The sequence below is a fragment of the Ochlerotatus camptorhynchus genome, unplaced genomic scaffold (genome assembly GCF_037179485.1).
Source record: "Ochlerotatus camptorhynchus isolate MF236.1 unplaced genomic scaffold, CSIRO-AGI_Acam_v1.1 ptg000357l, whole genome shotgun sequence".
Lineage (NCBI taxonomy): Eukaryota > Metazoa > Arthropoda > Insecta > Diptera > Culicidae > Ochlerotatus > Ochlerotatus camptorhynchus.
Genome location: NW_027040845.1, coordinates 1610712 through 1629629, shown reverse-complemented (window position 1 = coordinate 1629629; position 18918 = coordinate 1610712). Strand labels below are relative to the sequence as shown.

The 18918-nt window shown below is 40.3% G+C and overlaps 2 protein-coding genes across 8 annotated transcripts in view; both read right to left on the bottom strand.

Annotated features, from left to right (window-relative positions):
- kcc (solute carrier family 12 member kcc) overlaps positions 1 to 18918 on the bottom strand; it is an 836076-nt gene that overhangs the window by 263244 nt on the left and 553914 nt on the right. The window lies entirely within an intron of this gene.
- LOC135709282 (zinc metalloproteinase nas-4-like) lies at positions 7539 to 8546 on the bottom strand. Its single transcript, XM_065231587.1, has 3 exons — positions 8508 to 8546; positions 8217 to 8442; positions 7539 to 8161 (listed from the first exon to the last, which is right to left on the bottom strand). Exons 1-3 carry the CDS (start codon positions 8511 to 8513, stop codon positions 7629 to 7631), a joined length of 765 nt encoding a protein of 254 aa, XP_065087659.1. The 5' UTR covers positions 8514 to 8546; the 3' UTR covers positions 7539 to 7628.

Sequence of the window (18918 nt, the reverse complement as noted above, 5' to 3'; positions counted from 1 at the left end):
AAAAGCTCTGCCGAACGTGCTTATCAAGATGCCAATCAAAGTGTGCCAATCAAGGTGTCAATATTCCATAAGTTTGGCAACCCCGAAAGCTATGACTTTTTTTTAATTGTGTTTACATTCTTAATTTATCTGATGGAAGCAATCAGGTTCCCTTCATTCTCATTAGAGCGTTAGCGGATCGGAAGGTGGAAGAAGAAGTGGAAGCCATCAAACTTGTACGGTGTTCAAGCAAACTCGGGGTTCCTTGATACGAGTCTCGACCGCGATGCATCTGCAAAATGACAGGATCTGACGACGGGGATGTGCTTGATGTTGGACTTGTTGATTAGAATAAAATGTAATTGCATTTCTAACAGCAATGATCTGTTCCTATAAATCCTATACTATTGCTCTAAGGCAATCGTACATCGATCCAGGTCTGATGGAATGTGTGGAGTTAATACGTATTGGCATCCCACAGCAGTAAACAGACTTCTTTCAAAACGATATGGACACCCCTATAAAGTCCAGTGGACATCCTCGTGGATATCCCTTCAAAGCCCATACCAAGTGAGATGAATAACTGGCCAGAATAACCGAGAGAAAACGCAGGGGAAAATGTAAAAAATTCCATCCCGATGATCCTCAGCAAGACCGGTATTCGAATCTGAGGGGATAAGCTTTTTTTTATTTATTGATTATTTTGCATAACAAACTTATACCTCAACTCTCGCAACGGGCCTGTTCTGATTCTTCGGTGTACGCTTCGAGATCGGATACCCACGACAGAACGAAATATTTAGTCCAAAAATTTATGAGCGTTTTTTGGAATAAAGCCTTCAGTTGGTGACCTTTGGTGAAAACATGTGGGTGAGAATGTGAGGGTTCATCGAGGTTTAACCCTCCCATATAGGGAATCCAATTGCTTGATATTGATGAGATTGCCTGGCCTTTCAAATTAATCATCAAAGGTAACAACCGGGCATTTTTCGGTCGGAAGCCCCAGTTTGACCAGCTTATATTTGATAGAATTACCCTGCCCCAGCGTAGTCAAAACTTGTCAGATGTACAAACAATTTCCTTCTCAATTCCTTGATGATACGATATCAAACTTCTTCAAAATTGCAACATGCATAAACTGATGTTCAATGTCTCAAGGTTTCATTTTGATTTTCATGGTCACGGGAACTCACTAGTCTGCACCATAGGAAGATACAACGACTTCGTCGACCGCATTCCGAACTGTATCGTCATATTGGGATGACCAGATCTTACAGGCTGTTGACCACCCGTAGCTGGAGGTACCCCGTTTCAGCCATCTTGACTGACTTATCGACAAGACCCTCTCAACCAGCCACTTGATTAAACTTGATTGAAGTGAAGCCCAAATAAAAGCTGTTCTGAATGAAGACTCGCGCCACTGGAATTTTTGCTGTGAATCGGATGAGATGGGCTGAGTTTTGCTAGATTACAGATTTACGGATTACTTACAGATTTTTTCGAATGATCTTCGAAACCGATTTGCCGTTCTTAAATTTTTATTGAATCGTTGTTCTACCAGTTTTATGTATGACAAAAAATTCTCTCACTAGTCACTTTTGAGTAAACAAAGTATTCAATCAAGTAGCCAATCTTAGTAACTATTGGCTGAACTTCAACACTCAACAGTGATGCCATTTTATATCATATTGTTTATGTCCTGCTTGTCAAAGTGTGCGCTATCATGCCGAACAGTGTGCCATGCTGTGTTTCGGCACAATGTGCAGAGTTGATTACCCCTTGGATAATACCGAGGTTTAATGCTCTGAAATCGACAATATTCAAATAATCATTTTGCCCAAAATGAATTTGATTATTTTGCTGATAACTTCTGATTTTGACAATTTTGGGTTGGATAATCAAGCAGTGGTTAATATCAACAAACGCGTATTCATTGATGTATAATGAACTCATTTGTTCGTTTCGCTCGTAGCGAAGATATTCAAAACGAACACAATTCATCTACACTGGGTTGAAGCGCAACTCCTTGCGTGTGATGGTAAATGATAAAAACAAACACTGGTTCGTAGAGCAGGCCTTCGTTTGAAAAAATCTTTCAGCACCGGCCCTGACAGAATCCCTTCCGCGGTTGTTAAGAACTGTATTGGAGAGCTGGCCACACCTTTAGCATCCCCTCTTTGGATTGTGAGATCTTTCGCGACGGCTGGAAGGATTCTTTTATTTTCCCTGTCTTAAAAAAAGGCAATAAGCACACTATGGTTCGCTAGTCCACTCCACAGAGTACTGTTGTGATCTTGTATGATATATGACGCTTTATTTATGTGCATCATAGTAACGGAAATGTACATTACTTTTTCGAACTGTGCAGGGACCGGGGCTCTACTGAACATAGAACTGCAAATATTTGTCGATGCCGGCAGCGACACCTGTGTCTGTTTTTCGTATCTTAAAGCTATCAATGAAGATGTTGAAGTGAAAATACAAACGGCGTCGACGAAAGTAATATCTGTTGAGGCTAAGGTCAAAGGACACTGCCCATGGATGACCTTTGACGTATGGAAGATGATGAAGATCAAAGAGAACCTTTTAAAGTCTAGTCGAAGACATTCAAGTGATGAGCACTTTAAAGAGCTCTTCAAGCATGCATCAAAAAGGCTACAACAAATAAAATACCGAAATAAAAGTGACTATTACCACCGCTTGTTATTGCACTCATCAAACCAGAAATCTTGGCAATTCCGGAGAACTTCGAGATTAGGGCGTAATTGCTTTTGTAAACAAGCACTTCATTTAACGATTTCTCGCGAATTCAAGCTCAATCTAAAAAACTAACAACACATACAGGTAGATGAATGGTTCCTCTATCTTTTGGTATAGTTTGTTCACTAGATTGTTTTTTTATTCGCGAGAAATCAGCGATTGACATGTTTGTTTACAAAAACAATTACGCCCAAATCTCAAAGTTCTCCGGAATTAATGAATGAACTTTTGGGACGTAAAGTCAAACAGAGCTGTTCAGTTTCGTTGAAAATCGGAGATAGGGAGGTCTCTGATGGCATACAAGTCAACAATACGTTCAAGATTTCTTCTATAGTATTGGTGAAAACTTAGCCAGTGGAATTCACAGCGACAAGGATATATGGAATACCATGCCTAGGCAGCTGTCCTCTATCTTCCTTCAGCCAACTGTAATAGAAGAAGTCATTCTACTGATAAGGAACCTAAAAATCAGCAAGTTCAGACAATATATCAGCGACCATCATAAAAAACCACCATCTAGAATTTGCAAACATACTGAAAAATGTGTTTAACGAGATCACTGAGACTGGTGATTTCCCGGAGTGCCTGAAGACTGCTCGTGTCATACCGATATTCAAATCCAGTGATCCCTTATGTGTTATCTCGGAGTTCTGGTTTTCCAATGATCTCATCTACAAAGGACAGTATGGGTTTATAGTTGGATGTAGCACTCTCACTGCTACATGTGAACTAATGGATGAGATAGCTGAAGCGATTGACGGTCGAAAATACTGGGGGCGTTATTCCTCGATTTTAAGAAGGCTTTCGATACTATAAGTCATGGGCTGCTTCTACATAAACTCGAGAGCTATGGTAAAAGAGGGAATGCATGGGTGCTTCTAAAAAGTTACCTATCTAACTGACAGAAATTTGTGTCTGTCAACGATGGGAGAAGTGATCCCAAGAACATATCATTTGGAGTTCGACAAGGCAGCAACCTAGGTCCGTTGCTATTTCTGGTGTTCATTAACGATCTATCTCGCTTAAAGCTTCACGGGCGGATCCAGATCTTCATTTATTCATCTTCATTCTACAGCTTCTTCAAGAATTTTTCAATTCAAACCTTTTGCCGTTAAACTGCAAAAGACCAGATATATGGTTTTCCAATCTTCAAGACGATCAGTTCCAGAGCTTCCGATCCTACAAGTTGACGCCATTAAAATTTGTAAAGTGGGCCACTTCAAATATCTGCGTCTCACTTTGGACAGTTTCCTAAACTGGGAGCATCACATTGAAAACCTAAAGAACAAACTGTCGGTATTGTGTGAAGTGTTTCGAAAAATATCGACATTCGTTCCAATGAACTGGATGATGAACTTGTATTATTCATTGGTTCACTCGCGGCTACAATATTTATTGGGTTTATGGGGAACCGCAAGCATGTTCAGACTACGAGAACATCAGGTACTACAAAACCGTTGCTTGAAAGTCATCTTTAAGAACCGCACCTTTACCCCAACGGAACAGCTGTACAATGACCTGCAGAATTCGCTTCTACCAATTAGAGGACTTCAAGTGTTGCAGACATTAACACACATGCATAGCATTGTAACAAATCCAGCCACACATCACAACATATCAGTCACAATGAACCTCTCAGAAAGATCCAGTAGATTCAACGGTAGTATTCGATTGGTCCGACCACATTCAGAACTCGCAAAAAAAAAACCGGTTTGGTTACCATGGTGGTAAACTGTACAACTAGATCTCAACAATAATCAAACGACAGCAATCCATCGGTTTGTTCAAGGTAAACATCAAAACCTTCGTATCTCGCACTATCTACGATGACGTAAATCGCCAGCGGCCATATCTTGCCTTCGGTTTTGTTGAACACCAGTTTTCTGCCAGGTAACTAAGACTGGTATATGTCTGGCCGAAGCCGCCAGTGATACTGCGCCCCTAATGGTTTGTCCAACGAGATTAGCTGTTCCAACGCCCTCAGCGGGCGTCATCTGCACATCGCACAGTGTGTGGCGTCCTACGCTTCCGATGTCTATCTGAGTCAACGCTCCCAGCTGCCTTCATCTGTCCTTTGGTCTGGTTCAACACCAGATCTCTGTCAACCCAAGGCATCCTACGATTTCGACGTCTAGTGGAGTCGATGCTTCCACCGGCCCTCATCTTTCATTCGATCGGGTTGAACATCAGCTCTCTGCCAGCAACATTGATAGCACGGCATCTTATGCTCCGACATGTAACTGAGTCGACGTTGCAAGTGGCCATCATCTTCGGTCTGGTTGATCACCAGGTCTCTGTCAGGTAACTTAGACTGGTATATGTCTGGCCGATGCCGTCAGTGATATTATACCCCTAATGGTTCGTACAAGAAATGGATCCAGATCCGCAATATCTGCTTCTCGATGACATCGATAAATTGGCATCCATGGCATCTTACGATTTCGACGTCTAGTGGAGTCGACGCTCCCACCGGCCCTCATCTATCATTCGATCGGTTTGAACATCAGCTCTCTGTCAGCATCATTGATAGCATGGCATCCTGCGCCCCGACATGTATTTAATTCGACGCTCCAAGCGGCCATCATCTTCGGTCTGGTTGAACACCAGGTCTCTGTCAGGTAGCTTAGACTGGTCTGGCTGAAGCCGCCAGTGATACTGCACCTCTAATTCTTTGTACAACAAATGGTTCCCGATCCACAATGTTAGCTTGGCATCCTTCGTTCTGACGTTTAGCTGTTCCAACGCTCTCAGCGGTCATCATATCTGCCCTTCAGTCTGTTTGATCACCAACTCTCTGTCAGCATGGTATCCTAAGCTTCTAATGTCTAGCTGAGTCGACGCTCCCACCAACCCTGCTTCACTACGACATCCTTAGTTTAGCATCATATACCTTCGACGTCTGCGATGAATCGGTCCACGTTCCGTTCACTAGCAACTGTCCATCTTCATCTGTTGAACTGTGCACCGACAATCGTCCTACTACTATCCTACTACCTAACTGCCTATCTGTATAAATATTAGAAAAGCTTTCATAACCTCGTCTCCTTAAAAGAGTGTAAACTCACTGAAGGTGTCTCGTGTCATGTGAAAATATCATTGAACTTATTTTTAAAATTTAAGAAAAGATGAGGAGGGTTTTATGCCTACTGGAGGATGAGATACATTGTAATGCTCTACTCCAGCGGGCTTTTCCCTGCTCCATAAAAAAACAGTAGCGCTAACTGAGTAGAAGAGAATTTAAAACTAATAGCTGGTTTTACTATTAAACAAATAATATCAGAACATCTCAATTTGTTAGCGGTGCCGGTGGTGTAGTGGTAAGCGTGATTGCCTCTCACCCCAAAAGGCCTGGGTTCAATCTGGGAGCTGCCTCCCTGGCGTCGGTAGCATTGGTACTCAGTACGAAAAACAAGATCGACGGAAAACAAATCAAAGAAAAAAATCTCAATTTGTTATTATTGTTATTAGTTTGATTGAAATAAGAGTTGAAATATCAAAAAATAATAACTGAGAACCTATGGAATCATATCGGAATAATTTAAAAAATTGTTGTTGAAATATCACTCCAACAACAACAATATTTGGGCTGCAAAATGAGCTATTATAGAAGAATTCAAATAAAAAAAGGTGTGAGCATGGATTCAAAGAGTCTCAAACCCAAGCTGACTGCGAAGTGACGATTTGTTGAAAAACATATAATGTGCCATTTTGAAGATTTATGCAAAATTCAAAATGCCCGAATTGTAGTTCAAAAGAGAATGATTGACGTTAACAAACAATTATGCAATGTTTCATTCAAATCGGAGAAGGTCGCATCAGATCGATTCGTCATTTGGCGTGGAACTGCTCAATATGAAGGCCAATTATCAGTCGTAAATAGGTAATACGTTAAGCACTTTAAAATAGCATCAGAGTTTATTCTGGAGAATCAGAAAAACATCAATGCAATGCAAAAATAGATTGCTCCGATTTATATTTCTTCAATTCTCTGGGGGGTGGGGACAACCCTAAGTCTGGGCCCCATATTTACGAGAATGCTGTTCTGGTTATCATCTCAACCTGATAAGATATAGTTGCATCACATCTGGTACCGTTCATGAATGGTACTCGTTTATTAGGGTGCTGAAGCCGTCATTTACCCTATCAAGTTACAGGACTGACGATTCGGTATTCACAAATTGAAGAAATGCACCACGAAAAATATTCATGATTCCGTATTTTGAATAAATTCTTCAGTTTTCTAAAGATATAGCGATCCCCAAGATATAGCGATGAGAACCTCTAATCATGAAATGGACCTCAAATAAACCTGGTATCACCACTGAGCGTCAGTGTCTGGATGTATTTCCACGCAGTGACCAGGTGGCAAATGAAAGCCACCGGTGACAATCCCTCCTGTGCAAACTAAAGCCCCTGTGGACGACTGTCATCAATTTAACTGTCAAAGTCCGTTCCAGATGAACAAAGCAATACATTTCGATAGGTCGATTGGAACGGATTTCGACAGGCGTCCACTACCTCGTTTTTGCGTGTATGAAACCTTCTAACCCCTTTTACGTCAATTTAAATTCCCACATCAATGTGCAGATTTGAGTTAACAATACTTAAATATTGATATTTGGTTTACCATGTTATTTCAAAGTTCGAGTGGAGGCACTCGAAGTATGTTATCCAGTGGAATGTCCACGCGATTATCAAACAAACGGTCTGTCAGCATATTTCTTACATCCAACGCAAACTCAATCCATTGCTTATCTGATAGTGCAAAACCCACATTGAGCGTGGCAAACACGTCATGAAGTGTGTATTTATTGCTTGATTCTTGGTACATCCATCTTTGATTGCTATTTGTTTCAACATTTTTCAATCCACCATGCGCCTCCACATTATCACTCGCAACTATACATCCGTTTGAGCTTAGTAACGTCACCGTCGCTCATCCGCACACGTTGTCCGATGGTGACGTTGGCGTCCTTCGGTACAATGGTCCGGTTCCCATTGACACTGAAAGCCGTATCCGAATAATGCAGTACACTGCCGTAGTCGTACTGTACGTTGAACCCGGTCACAAAAGTGGAATTGTACTTTTCGAAATTGTGCCCATGGCCCTGCTCGATATTCTCCCACACGATCGTCACGTAGTCATCGCGCTCGGTGGCACTCTGCATGTGGAAGAATCCAACGGCGTGCAGAAACTCGTGAATGATCGTTCCCAATCGAAAGCATCCGTTTTCCAGCGTGTTAGGTGCCAGGTTCAAATCCTGCACCGAATCCTGGTATCCAACCTCCGAGAAACAGCCCACGTTGTCCCCGACGACTCGAACGTACGCCGTGGCATTTTCATCGGTTTCGATGAAGCTGAGACACGACGCATTGGCAATGGTGTCCAGTGCTCGGTGGATGTAGTCGACCTGCTCGGTGGCTGCAAAATGTATCGACAACTTGATTCGTCTGCAAAGTAGTGATTCAAAACTTACTGAAGTGGTCCGGAACGATGTGGTAGAAAACGGTGTTGTTTGGCCATCGATACCGATCGGCCGACAGTCCATTGCGGAGGCCGTCTAGAGCCATACGCTGTTCCAAAGACAGAACGATGTCGCCTTCGAACTTTCCAGCTTGTTGTTCAGCATCGTCACTGATCACGGGAAGACCGAACGTTCCGTAGGCGCAGAAGGTGAGGATTGCACAAACTGTGATTTTGTTCTGTTGTGAAGTAATAGTTTGTATGTAATTAATTTGATTGATTGGAATAGATTTATTGAGGCTACCATCATCTCGAATCTTAATTACTACAGTACGGATTTTTTTCAACAATGACAACGGTTAACAGAAGCGCAACCAGTTTTATATATGCCTGTCAGATATGAAGTGGAATTTCAAGTGGAACATGATACTCAGTTGTTGAAGAGCAGGCTCTATCCTCGGGTTTGCTGTTAAATAAGGTACACCGGGGCAAGTTTAAATGCGAGGTAAGCCGTAACAGTATGTGAAGCACAGTTATCACTGTGATATTTTTTAACAGCATAATATAAACTTAAACGCATCCTATTACTGTCAAAGCAGGTAGATTTAAACAGCTTAGCATGCTCCTCAGTTTTGTTAATTTTAATATCAGTACCGGAGTACCTTATGTGATAGGTAAGCATCAACCAAATGCGATTGAACCGAACTTTTCAGTTGATTTTTTTAAAATGTTCTCATCCTTTTGTTTTATTGCTTTTGTTTAAGTAAATTTGAGAATCTCTCCGAAATTCCCTTGACGCTTTCTTTATAACAATTCAGAAATTATATGCAGAGCAATCCTTGCAAAAATCATGAAATTCATCCTGGGGCGACCCCGGCGTAGTGGTTAACATCAATACCTCTCACGCCAAAGTCACGAGTTCAACTCTCACCCCCGGACAAGTCACGAATGACCCTAGAGTGTTAAAGTGACTTTAATAATAATAAAAAAAAAAAAAAAAATATCCTTAGTTTTTTAAATGATTCATCCAAGAGTTCACTAAAGCTCCCTTTGATGTATATACTAAAATTACATGAATTCTCCATAGATTTTTAATACAACTCACCTCAGATGAACCTTGAAATTCTGATCTATTATCTATACTCTTCTCGAAATTATTAAAAATCTCCTCAGTATTATTTTTTAAATTTCACCCACAAAACTTGATTATCTTCGATTTTTTCTCAAAATTCCCTTGAAACTCTCTGGTGAATTAATTTGAATTTATTTTTGGAACTAACTTGGAATTTGCCTTACAATTATTTTTGGAACTATCCTCAGATATCGTTTAAACTCTCTCGAAATTATTCTCAGAACTTATTTGGAATATTCATTACAAAAGGACCAAAGCACCTTTTTGCAATCAGCTTGGAATTTTCCTTATACCAATATAAAGCTTCAACTGTAAACTCTCCTTAAAATTCACCTAGAGCTCTCAAAATAACCTTGGAGCTCGTCTCAAGGGCTGAACACAATGATATTGCCAAAGCAACGTAGCGGTAAGCGCAAATTTTCCAATACACTGAAATCCGTTTGAAATCTTCTTGGTCACTGGTCTCTTGAACCAACACCCAAATGCTACACATCAAATAACATGAGAATTTAAAAAGTTAAGGGTTGTGTCCAAAGCACGACCGCATTGTTGACGTAGAACTACAAGATTGTTTTTGATGCTCCATTCACTAATACATTAATAATAAAATAAATGGTTTAGACACTTAACTCCAAAATTAACAATTCATTATTCAATTTTTTTAAATTTTTCGGTTATTGAATAAATCCTAAAATTAGGATTACCTTTGGCCGTTTTCTTATTGGTTCGACACAATTGAACGCGTTCAGTAACGGCCCACGTCTGTTTCGCAGGTTTCCCTGCCTCCAGGTCTCTCAGGCGCTTGCGATAATCGCGGAGCTATTTTGCAGCCATGTGTTGAGAGATTTATAAGGTTTTTACAGAATTTCTCAATAAACACTTGAGTCGGAGGCGAACCAGCCTAAGGCTGAAAGCCTCCTAAATAAAGCTAAATTAATTAATTAATAAACACTTGATTTACTTCGAATATTGACTCTATCCAACGCAGAGTGTTAACACTGTACCAATTGGAATATACAGAGAATACTACAATGCATGGTGTTTGAATATGATGTCTGTATTTGGGAAACAATCAGAAAAAGAAATTTTGATTGCCTTTATTTTTGCACCTGTCGGCAAACTACTTAAACTCCTCCCATCATGAGTAGTTTGCTATCAAGTAGCGACACTCTCCCTTTGCGTAGTTTGCCAATGTCAATCCTTCAAAGTAAATGGCAATCAACGAGTTATTAACGAAAGATGAAGCGAATCGATCAAAATCACATGACCTTTGTCTTGGTCCTTTGCCACGACCAGTCATTGTTACTTGTTAGGTAGAATAATGGACTACCTAACCTGCCACCACCTTCCTACTGCTACTATTGCTAAATCATTAGTCGGAAGCATTGTTATAGATGCGTAGACATATTTCTGATCGATTGGTGATAAAATTATTGAAATTGGTCCAGGGCAGCTGAGTTATTAATGCTCTAAATCTTTCATAATTTTGTTACATGTTCCGTTTTCGGTTTTCACAAAGTGTACATATAGAATATAGAAATCACAGACGTAGACCTACGTAAAATATCATTGGTGGCCTTATTAAGTACTGAAGACCACGTAAGACAGATCTGGACATGTTCGGGTACCTCCGGGGAAGTGACCACATTTTTCTTGAACCTACACCCCCATGCAAAATAAAATCGTTGGTGGCCATATTAAGTTCTCAGTACCACGTTGGCCTGATCCGGACATCTTCTTGATATCCCGGAGAACTGAAACTTAAACGTACATCCACATGTGACACATCAAACTACATTGGTGACCATATTAAGTACTCAGGACCACACAGTTCTCATCAGAATTACTATGAAGTTCTCCTCAGAACTATTTTGAACTTCTCGTCAGAACTACTTTGAACTTCTCCTCAGAACTACTCTGAAGTTCTTCTCAGACTTACTCTGAAACTCTCCACAGAAATACTCTGAAGCTCTCAACAGAATTACTTTGAACTCCTCCGCAGAACTACTCTGAAGTTCTCCTCCGAAATAAGTTCTCGTCAGAACTACTATGAAGTTCTCTTAAAAACTGCTCTAGATCTTCGATGAAGTTATTAACATTTTCCTGAAATTTACGAAGTTGTCTAAATATTCTCTGGAAGAACTTTAAACTTTCCCGCTAGTCGGGACTTCCCTAAAGATATCTTTACTCCCCAGAAGTTTTTTTTTTAAATTCTCAATACATTAGAGATCTCTGGACTTCCCCACGGTTCGAGGTACTTCTTCAAAGTGCTCTCACATTTTTTTTTTGCATTCAACAGTGTTATATGGGACCACAGTACCTCTCATTTGGTGGTTGCTACGCCCAATTCAGATAAGTGGTTGCTGAAAAATACGTGTTTTTCGGATCTTGTTCCATCCATATCACCGGAACCAAATGACCGATTTCAGTGTTCAATCGGCTGTCGACAGAAACAGGTCACTCTCGATGTGTGTAACGCGATCGTCTGTTTACTCGGCAGCAACCATTGTGTGGTCCTCTTCATTGTTCTTCATCAGCAGTTCTTTCAGTCGATGCGACGTCGACTTTGGAAAGCAACCGTTTCGTGATGAGTGTGTGACTGATGACCACGTTTTGCGTCCATTGCATTGTCAATTGAAGCGCTCTGCCCCTCGTTGGCGATACTGTCATACAATGAAACCACTGGAAGCGGATCCCGTTCTGATGGAGCAGGCTTATTGGACAGCGGAAGATAAAGTGTTTATTGTGTTGTACCTTTTTGACTATAGTTTTACGATGTTTTGTGTAGTGAATAAGAATCATTGCCTCTGTTAAGTTAATTCAATTGAGCTTTATCAAATAAATTAATTGACCGATTTCAAAAATATACAAAAGCGTTTTATGAGACCGTGAAAAATTTCATTTGGCGGTTGTTGCGGCCAATTCGATTCGATGGTTGCCTCGAACATACCGCTCTTTATTTTGTTACATACACACACACACACACACACACACACACACACACACACACACACACACACACACACACACACACACACACACACACACACACACACACACACACACACACACACACACACACACACACACACACACACACACACACACACACACACACACACACACACACACACACACACACACACACACACACACACACACACACACACACACACACACACACACACACACACACACACACACATACGTTCCTGCTTTTTGTTGTTATTTCTCGTCACAAGTTTTCTTTTGGTTTTTCTCAAAAATCTCCGTAGATTTTTTCATAAGTGCCATAAATTTTCAATTTATCTGCAAATCTGCAAAATCTGCAATATTGCATCTATGGTTCAACTTGGTGTTGATGTTTGGGCTATAAAAACCCACTGGTATTTCGAAATAAACCAGTTGTGCTATGAAGTCTATTCAGGGCAAGTGTTTATAAAGGGCGAACACGAAATTATTGCGACACCGAAAATGTCATGCCAATTTTCTTATAATGTTTAGAATCAAACCAAAATTTTAAGGTAGTTTTATACATATATTTACTTCAAAAATCAAAAGAAAATGAACGCATTTTCGCTTGATGCCCTCCATCAAAGTCTTTACAGTGTCATCCGGTACCAGTTTCTCAGTTTTTTTTCCATTTTCTTAACATGTCCTTCTCGTCTTTGACTGTCTTCTTGCTCTTCCGAAGTTCCCGCTTCATTATTGCCCAGTACTGCTCCACCGGGCACAGCTCCGGACAATTTGGCGGATTCATGTCCTTTGGAACAAAATGGACAGAATTGGCCTCATACCACTCCAGGACACTTTTAGAATAGTGGCATGATGCCAAATCTGGCCAAAATAGCGGAGCTTCGTCGTGCTGCTGCAAGAACGGCAAAAGGCGCTTCTCGAGGCACTCAGATTTGCAGATCTCGCCATTTACTGTGCCCTTTGTCACGAAAGGCTCACTCCTCAGTCCGCAAGAGCAGATGGCCTGCCAAATGAGATATTTGAAGGCGAACTTCGAAATTTTCTTCTTCTTAAATTTGTCGTCCACATCGAACTTGCTCTTGCCGGTGAAAAACTCCAACCCCGGAATTTGCTTAAAATCGGCTTTTATATACGTTTCGTCGTCCATCACACAGCAGCCATATTTTGTCAGCATCTTCTCGTAGAGCTTCCGTGCCCGAGTTTTAGCCGTCGATTGTTGCCGCTCATCGCGGTTTGGGAAGTTCTGTACCTTGTATGTATGTAGTCCAGCTCTCTTCTTTGCATTCTGGACGTAGCTCTGCGACATGCCGATCTTTTTAGCCAAATCACGGCTTGAGACGTTGGGATTTGCTTTAATCATCCGCTTCACCTTTCCCTCCGTCTTTTTGTTCTCCGGTCCCAGTTTTCTTCCAGCTCCTTTGCCGTGGTCCAACGTCAACCGCTCCTGGAACCGCTTCAACACTCTGGAGACGGTTGAATGGTGAATGTTCAACATTTTTCCCAACTGCCGGTACGACAGGTCAGGAAATTCCAGGTGTTTGGAAAGAATTTGTTCTCTCAACTCGCGTTGGTTCACCTCCATTTTCGTTGAATCGAAAAACACGACTTCGAGTTTGACAGCATGTACACAATACACATCAATGAGAAAGTGTGGAAAATTTGGTTGATTTTTACCCAATGGTAAAAAAGTTATGCCCTGTGGAATGTGTCGCAATAATTTCGTGTTCGCCCTTTAATCTCTACGCTCGTATTGGGGACCTCTCTGGGTAGTCCCCGTTCGATACCGTTTAGGTTCCCTATCTAGCTGCTCATTTGGTGAACAGTCTCTCTAAATGGCAGTTTAGTCAGTCTGCCGGCAGTCTAAGCCGATCATCATAAATTTGACAGTATTCCGTGCGAAGCCTACTACGTGGCCCTTCGTTCGAATTCAGCATGCTTGAGCCATCTCCAAGAACATACAAGTCAGTGCTAGACTTTTTACGACAGATAGCAAACTACACTGAAAATGAATCTTACTCAGAGAGTGAGTCACTTTTACTCATTCGCATGGAGAACTTTTTAAAAGCGTAGGTTACTTACTCTTTTTCAGTGCGCAACGTAACGAACCACTCTTTACAGCCATCGTCAGTCAAACTGAAGTCAAATTTTCTATGTTTCCCTTACTTAAGCATTTAGATTAGCATTCTAAGCCCCACATTTTTTCTGTATTTTGCTGATAGTGTTTTGTAAAAATAACATTTTTCGCGTTTTGTAATATTTGAACGGGACCCAAGAGAGAAATATTATCGTAATGAATATAACTCTTTCTGTAAAAAATTGTGGTTATGCGAAGGACCGATGGTTCGATCTCCACTAAGTTGTGCGATGCAAAAATGAGCTTCGGTACGACCTTATTCTTAACTTAAAGTGCATCTTACACCTGCCCGATATCATCCGGTCGACTCTCCACATTTGAGAGATAATTTTAAGAGCGAGTTAAATATGGAAAACTGTCATTCGGATCGGATGATATCGGGTAGGTGCGGATAGCCTAATGTAAAAAAAGCTCGTTGGAGAGGTGAGTATCTTTCCACCCCATCGCTGGTTGTCAAGGCGATCACGCAGTTCGCTGCGAGGAAAATAATTCTGCAGAAGGAAAAATTCCATTATTTACCGCTAACTTGCTGCTGGTACCACGCCATCCGATGCGAAAATGAGCAGAGGCACGCCTAGCAGCGCTTCTGACGTAGGACTACGTCTTTGTTTTCTATATGGGGGTACACTTTGCAAGTACAAGAAATGAACATGTAACGAAAAGTGGTCAGGTTTTGAACGCATATTTCTCCAAAGCAATAATGTGAAATATGTCCCGAAATATGCCGTTCGACGGGGGCTTCATTCAGCAATTTTGTGGCATATACTACAAATAATGAAAATAGTTAAACAGCTAAGAAATTTAGCTAAAATTGTTTGCATCAAAATTTCCCATACATATGCTTAGACCACAAGGTGTCTTTCCTACCACAGCCATCATATAGTTGGTCTCAAACGAAACAAACCCAAGCCGCATTTTCTTTGAAACTTCGAACGTGTTCATGTCGATCGCCCAACACACGACCAAGGCTGCCTGCAAGCGCGTTGGAAACAGTGATACAATTATCATTTGTACAATCTTCAAAAGTTTTTTTTTTATCTAAAATTGGAAAAGTATTTATTTTAGCAGATTTATAAAGTTATTTCCTATCGATTGGTGTCATTGGACTTTAATTTCATTTATGAATGACAAGGTTACAAGCGTTTAAAACCTAACTCTATTTTATCACACTTTTTTTTTTTACGTAGACTACGTCTTACGGGAAGGTACTGGGGGTAGGTCGGAGATCTAAAATTGCGACCGTCACGAAAAGGTGTAAGGTTTTGAACGTTTATTACTTTGTCATTTATAGATGAAATTGAAATCCATATACATCAATCGATAGGAAATAACTCTCACAATCTGCAGCAATAAATGCTTTTCTAATTTTCTAAAAAAAACAAAACGCTGAAAAATGTACAAAAAGAGCGATAATTTTATCACTGTTTCAATAAAATAAACGTTCTCCCCAAACCAAGTCCTCATAATCGAGTACCATTTGGTTGCACATCATTTTGCTTGAACAAAAACAATATAAAAGCTCTGCTGTCGTTCTTCCGCTCATTAAAGCTTCGGACGGCGTAGAAAGCAGAAACAGGGGCAAATCAGGAAAAGGGGGAACATTCCCGCAGTCAGGCTAGTGCGCTGCTATTGTGAATCCGGTCATTTTCTCATCGGACGGACGATGTGGTAAAATAGCAGCAGTCAGCGGTATCACCTTGATGACAACGAACGGTGGGGTGGCGAGGATGTGGAATTTGTGGAGATTGAAAAATTGGCCCTTTTCAGGGCCACACATATTTTACAGAAAGAGTTATTGAGATTGTGTTCAGTTCCGTTCAATTAATATGAAACGCGACATATGTTATTTTTATATAACAAACCTCTCCATCGTCCTATAACAACGACAACCTAAAAAGAATTGTCGTTAATTTTGACGTAGGACTACGTCTGTGATTTCTATATGGGGGTACACTTTGTGAAAACCGAAAATGGGACATGTAACGAAATAATGAAAGATTTTGAACGTTAATAACCCAGCTGCCCCTGAACCAATTTCAATAATTTTATCACCAATCGATCAGAAATATTTCTACGCATCGGCAACATTTTTTTTGACTGTTAGTTTTCTACAAGATACTATTGAAAAAATGGTAAATGTCAAGCATTGTCCAAAAGCGTCGAAATAACTAACAAATCCACCAATTACGTACATGCATATGCTACTTCCCCAACGCAGTCATCAGAGAGTCACACTCATCACCATATTCAGAACCACAAGCCCCCAACGACCACACAAAATGCTCTCCAAAGTTGTAATCTCGTTAAGATTTTTCCAGGCATTCGATTAATTATTTATCGAATTTTCAATTATTCGAGCGCGTAACCGACGGCCCTTCTTATTACTACTAGTTTGATTTAGCGCAGTAGAAAAAATTAATAAAAGTACTAATTTATCTGAACAGGGATAGAGACGAACCATGACGTGAAATAGGATCACTAATTCGCCGAAAAAAGTGTTAAGTGTCTTTCTGCTAAAGATTTACTCACTTGTTGAGAGAAGGAGTTTAACGAGAAAAACTAAAAAGGGAGGAGCTTTAGCTGGGTGGACACTGATATTCTGGGCCTTCCAACCTGTCGCAGACACCAGTTCAACCCCTGTCCAGCAGCAGACGGGCCGAGACTCTTGTGAGTGCCCAATCATTGAACCGAAGAATATGGGATTTAGCACTCCGATTTGCTGATCCAGTGGCCTACCCGAGCAAAGCTGGAGATCAAATTGAAATCAATATTTGCTGTTATGATGTAACTTATGTTGAATACTCCAGTTGATCTAATTTTGGTTGACTTAATACAGCAAAAATGAGAGTAAACTTTTACACTGTTGAATCAAATGGAAAACTAATCTTGCTTTCAATGAAATCAATTTGATTACTGATTTTGCATTCATAATGTTTAACTGAATACGGGCATGGCGTAAATGGTTAGTATCCATGCTTTTCACGCTGACCGAGTTGAGCTCAAATTTCACCCCGGGCAAGTCATGAATGACCTAAAATGTGTTAAACAAAACAAATAAACAATAATCATTAGACATAAACGACAGATGAACTTAAATTAAATTTTAAACAAAACGTTAACAGCAAAACTTCAAGTTAAGTTGCTTTCATTTAAAAAGTTTTGACTGCATAATGAAAGCACAATATGATATCAGACTTATGTCGCGACAATTGAAATCAAAATTAGTTTTCATTATGATATGAACTGCAAACTTTAATATCGATTTGCTTTCATTTTGTTAACCGACTTTGCTCGGGTACACGTCATCATCATCTTCCAAAGACTTTAAGCCTGTACTATCTATTCAGGGCCACCAAAATTTTCCAAAAGAGTTAAATTTCTTAACATGTCCCTACTAAAATTCATATCAAAAGGTTCTTTTCAGGGCAATCATAGTCATATTAAATAGTATAAACAGAGAGAATCCCGCTCAAATACCTATTGCTACACAAAACACAAGCGCCTGCTGAAGTTAACAAATAACATTTATTTAATAAGACCATGTAGTCCTACGTCACCCTTGCGTACAACCCCATAGGGGTGTCCCTTGTAGTTTTTTCACCCGCCAAAAAGAGCCAAAAATTCAAGTTGAGAGAAAATTCGCATGTGTGAAAATGAAGGGATGCTTTGGATGCTGCTTGGCGAATTGAATTTTGATGGTTTTGGGCGTTGAAGTGGGATCCAGAGGGACGGTAAAAATCATTTACATCTTTAAGTAGAGCATTAAATTTTTGTTAATTTCAAAATTCATGCACCAAGTGGATTAGCGAGTTTCTGGGTGGTGCTGTGTTTAGTTCGGTTCAACAAAAAATAAACCTCTGAAAATGGGTTGGAGCGTCTTAGTGTAAATGCAAGAATGGCAAAAAGTTAAGAGATGTATTTCTAAATACTTGTTGTTCTAGTTCCCCATTATGTGCTTAAGAGACGGATAAATTCCTCCGTCAAGCTATCCAATGGACATTTAGAATTATGATCCTGCTTGGATGGACGAATTTTTGATTGCTTGAAGAAGCAAATTATGATTAAATATTGAACATAGGCCAAACTTTCTAATTTTGTGAGAGCACAACTCGAATATCAAATTTTCGATTATGATGATGGAAAAAAAGTGAGGGGACAACCCCAAGTAACCAACAAGCCTGCTTAGTAATAATCCGACTAATAATGCGCCAAAGCCCTGTACATATTAGTCTTATGTTAGCTTTATATAACCAAATCAATTCAAATTAAAAACCTCAATAAAACTTACAATGTTACTTGGGCTGGGATGTGCAATACATGCTTGTGAACGATTTCGCATCGGAGGTATCCCACTGCGATCAAGCGTTTGGTTAAACGTGTTATCCATATCAAATGTTCAACGGAGATGGGACGGGCATTGAAGTGTGCTCGGGGAATATATTTTATAACGGAGGATTAAAAACAAGTGTTTCA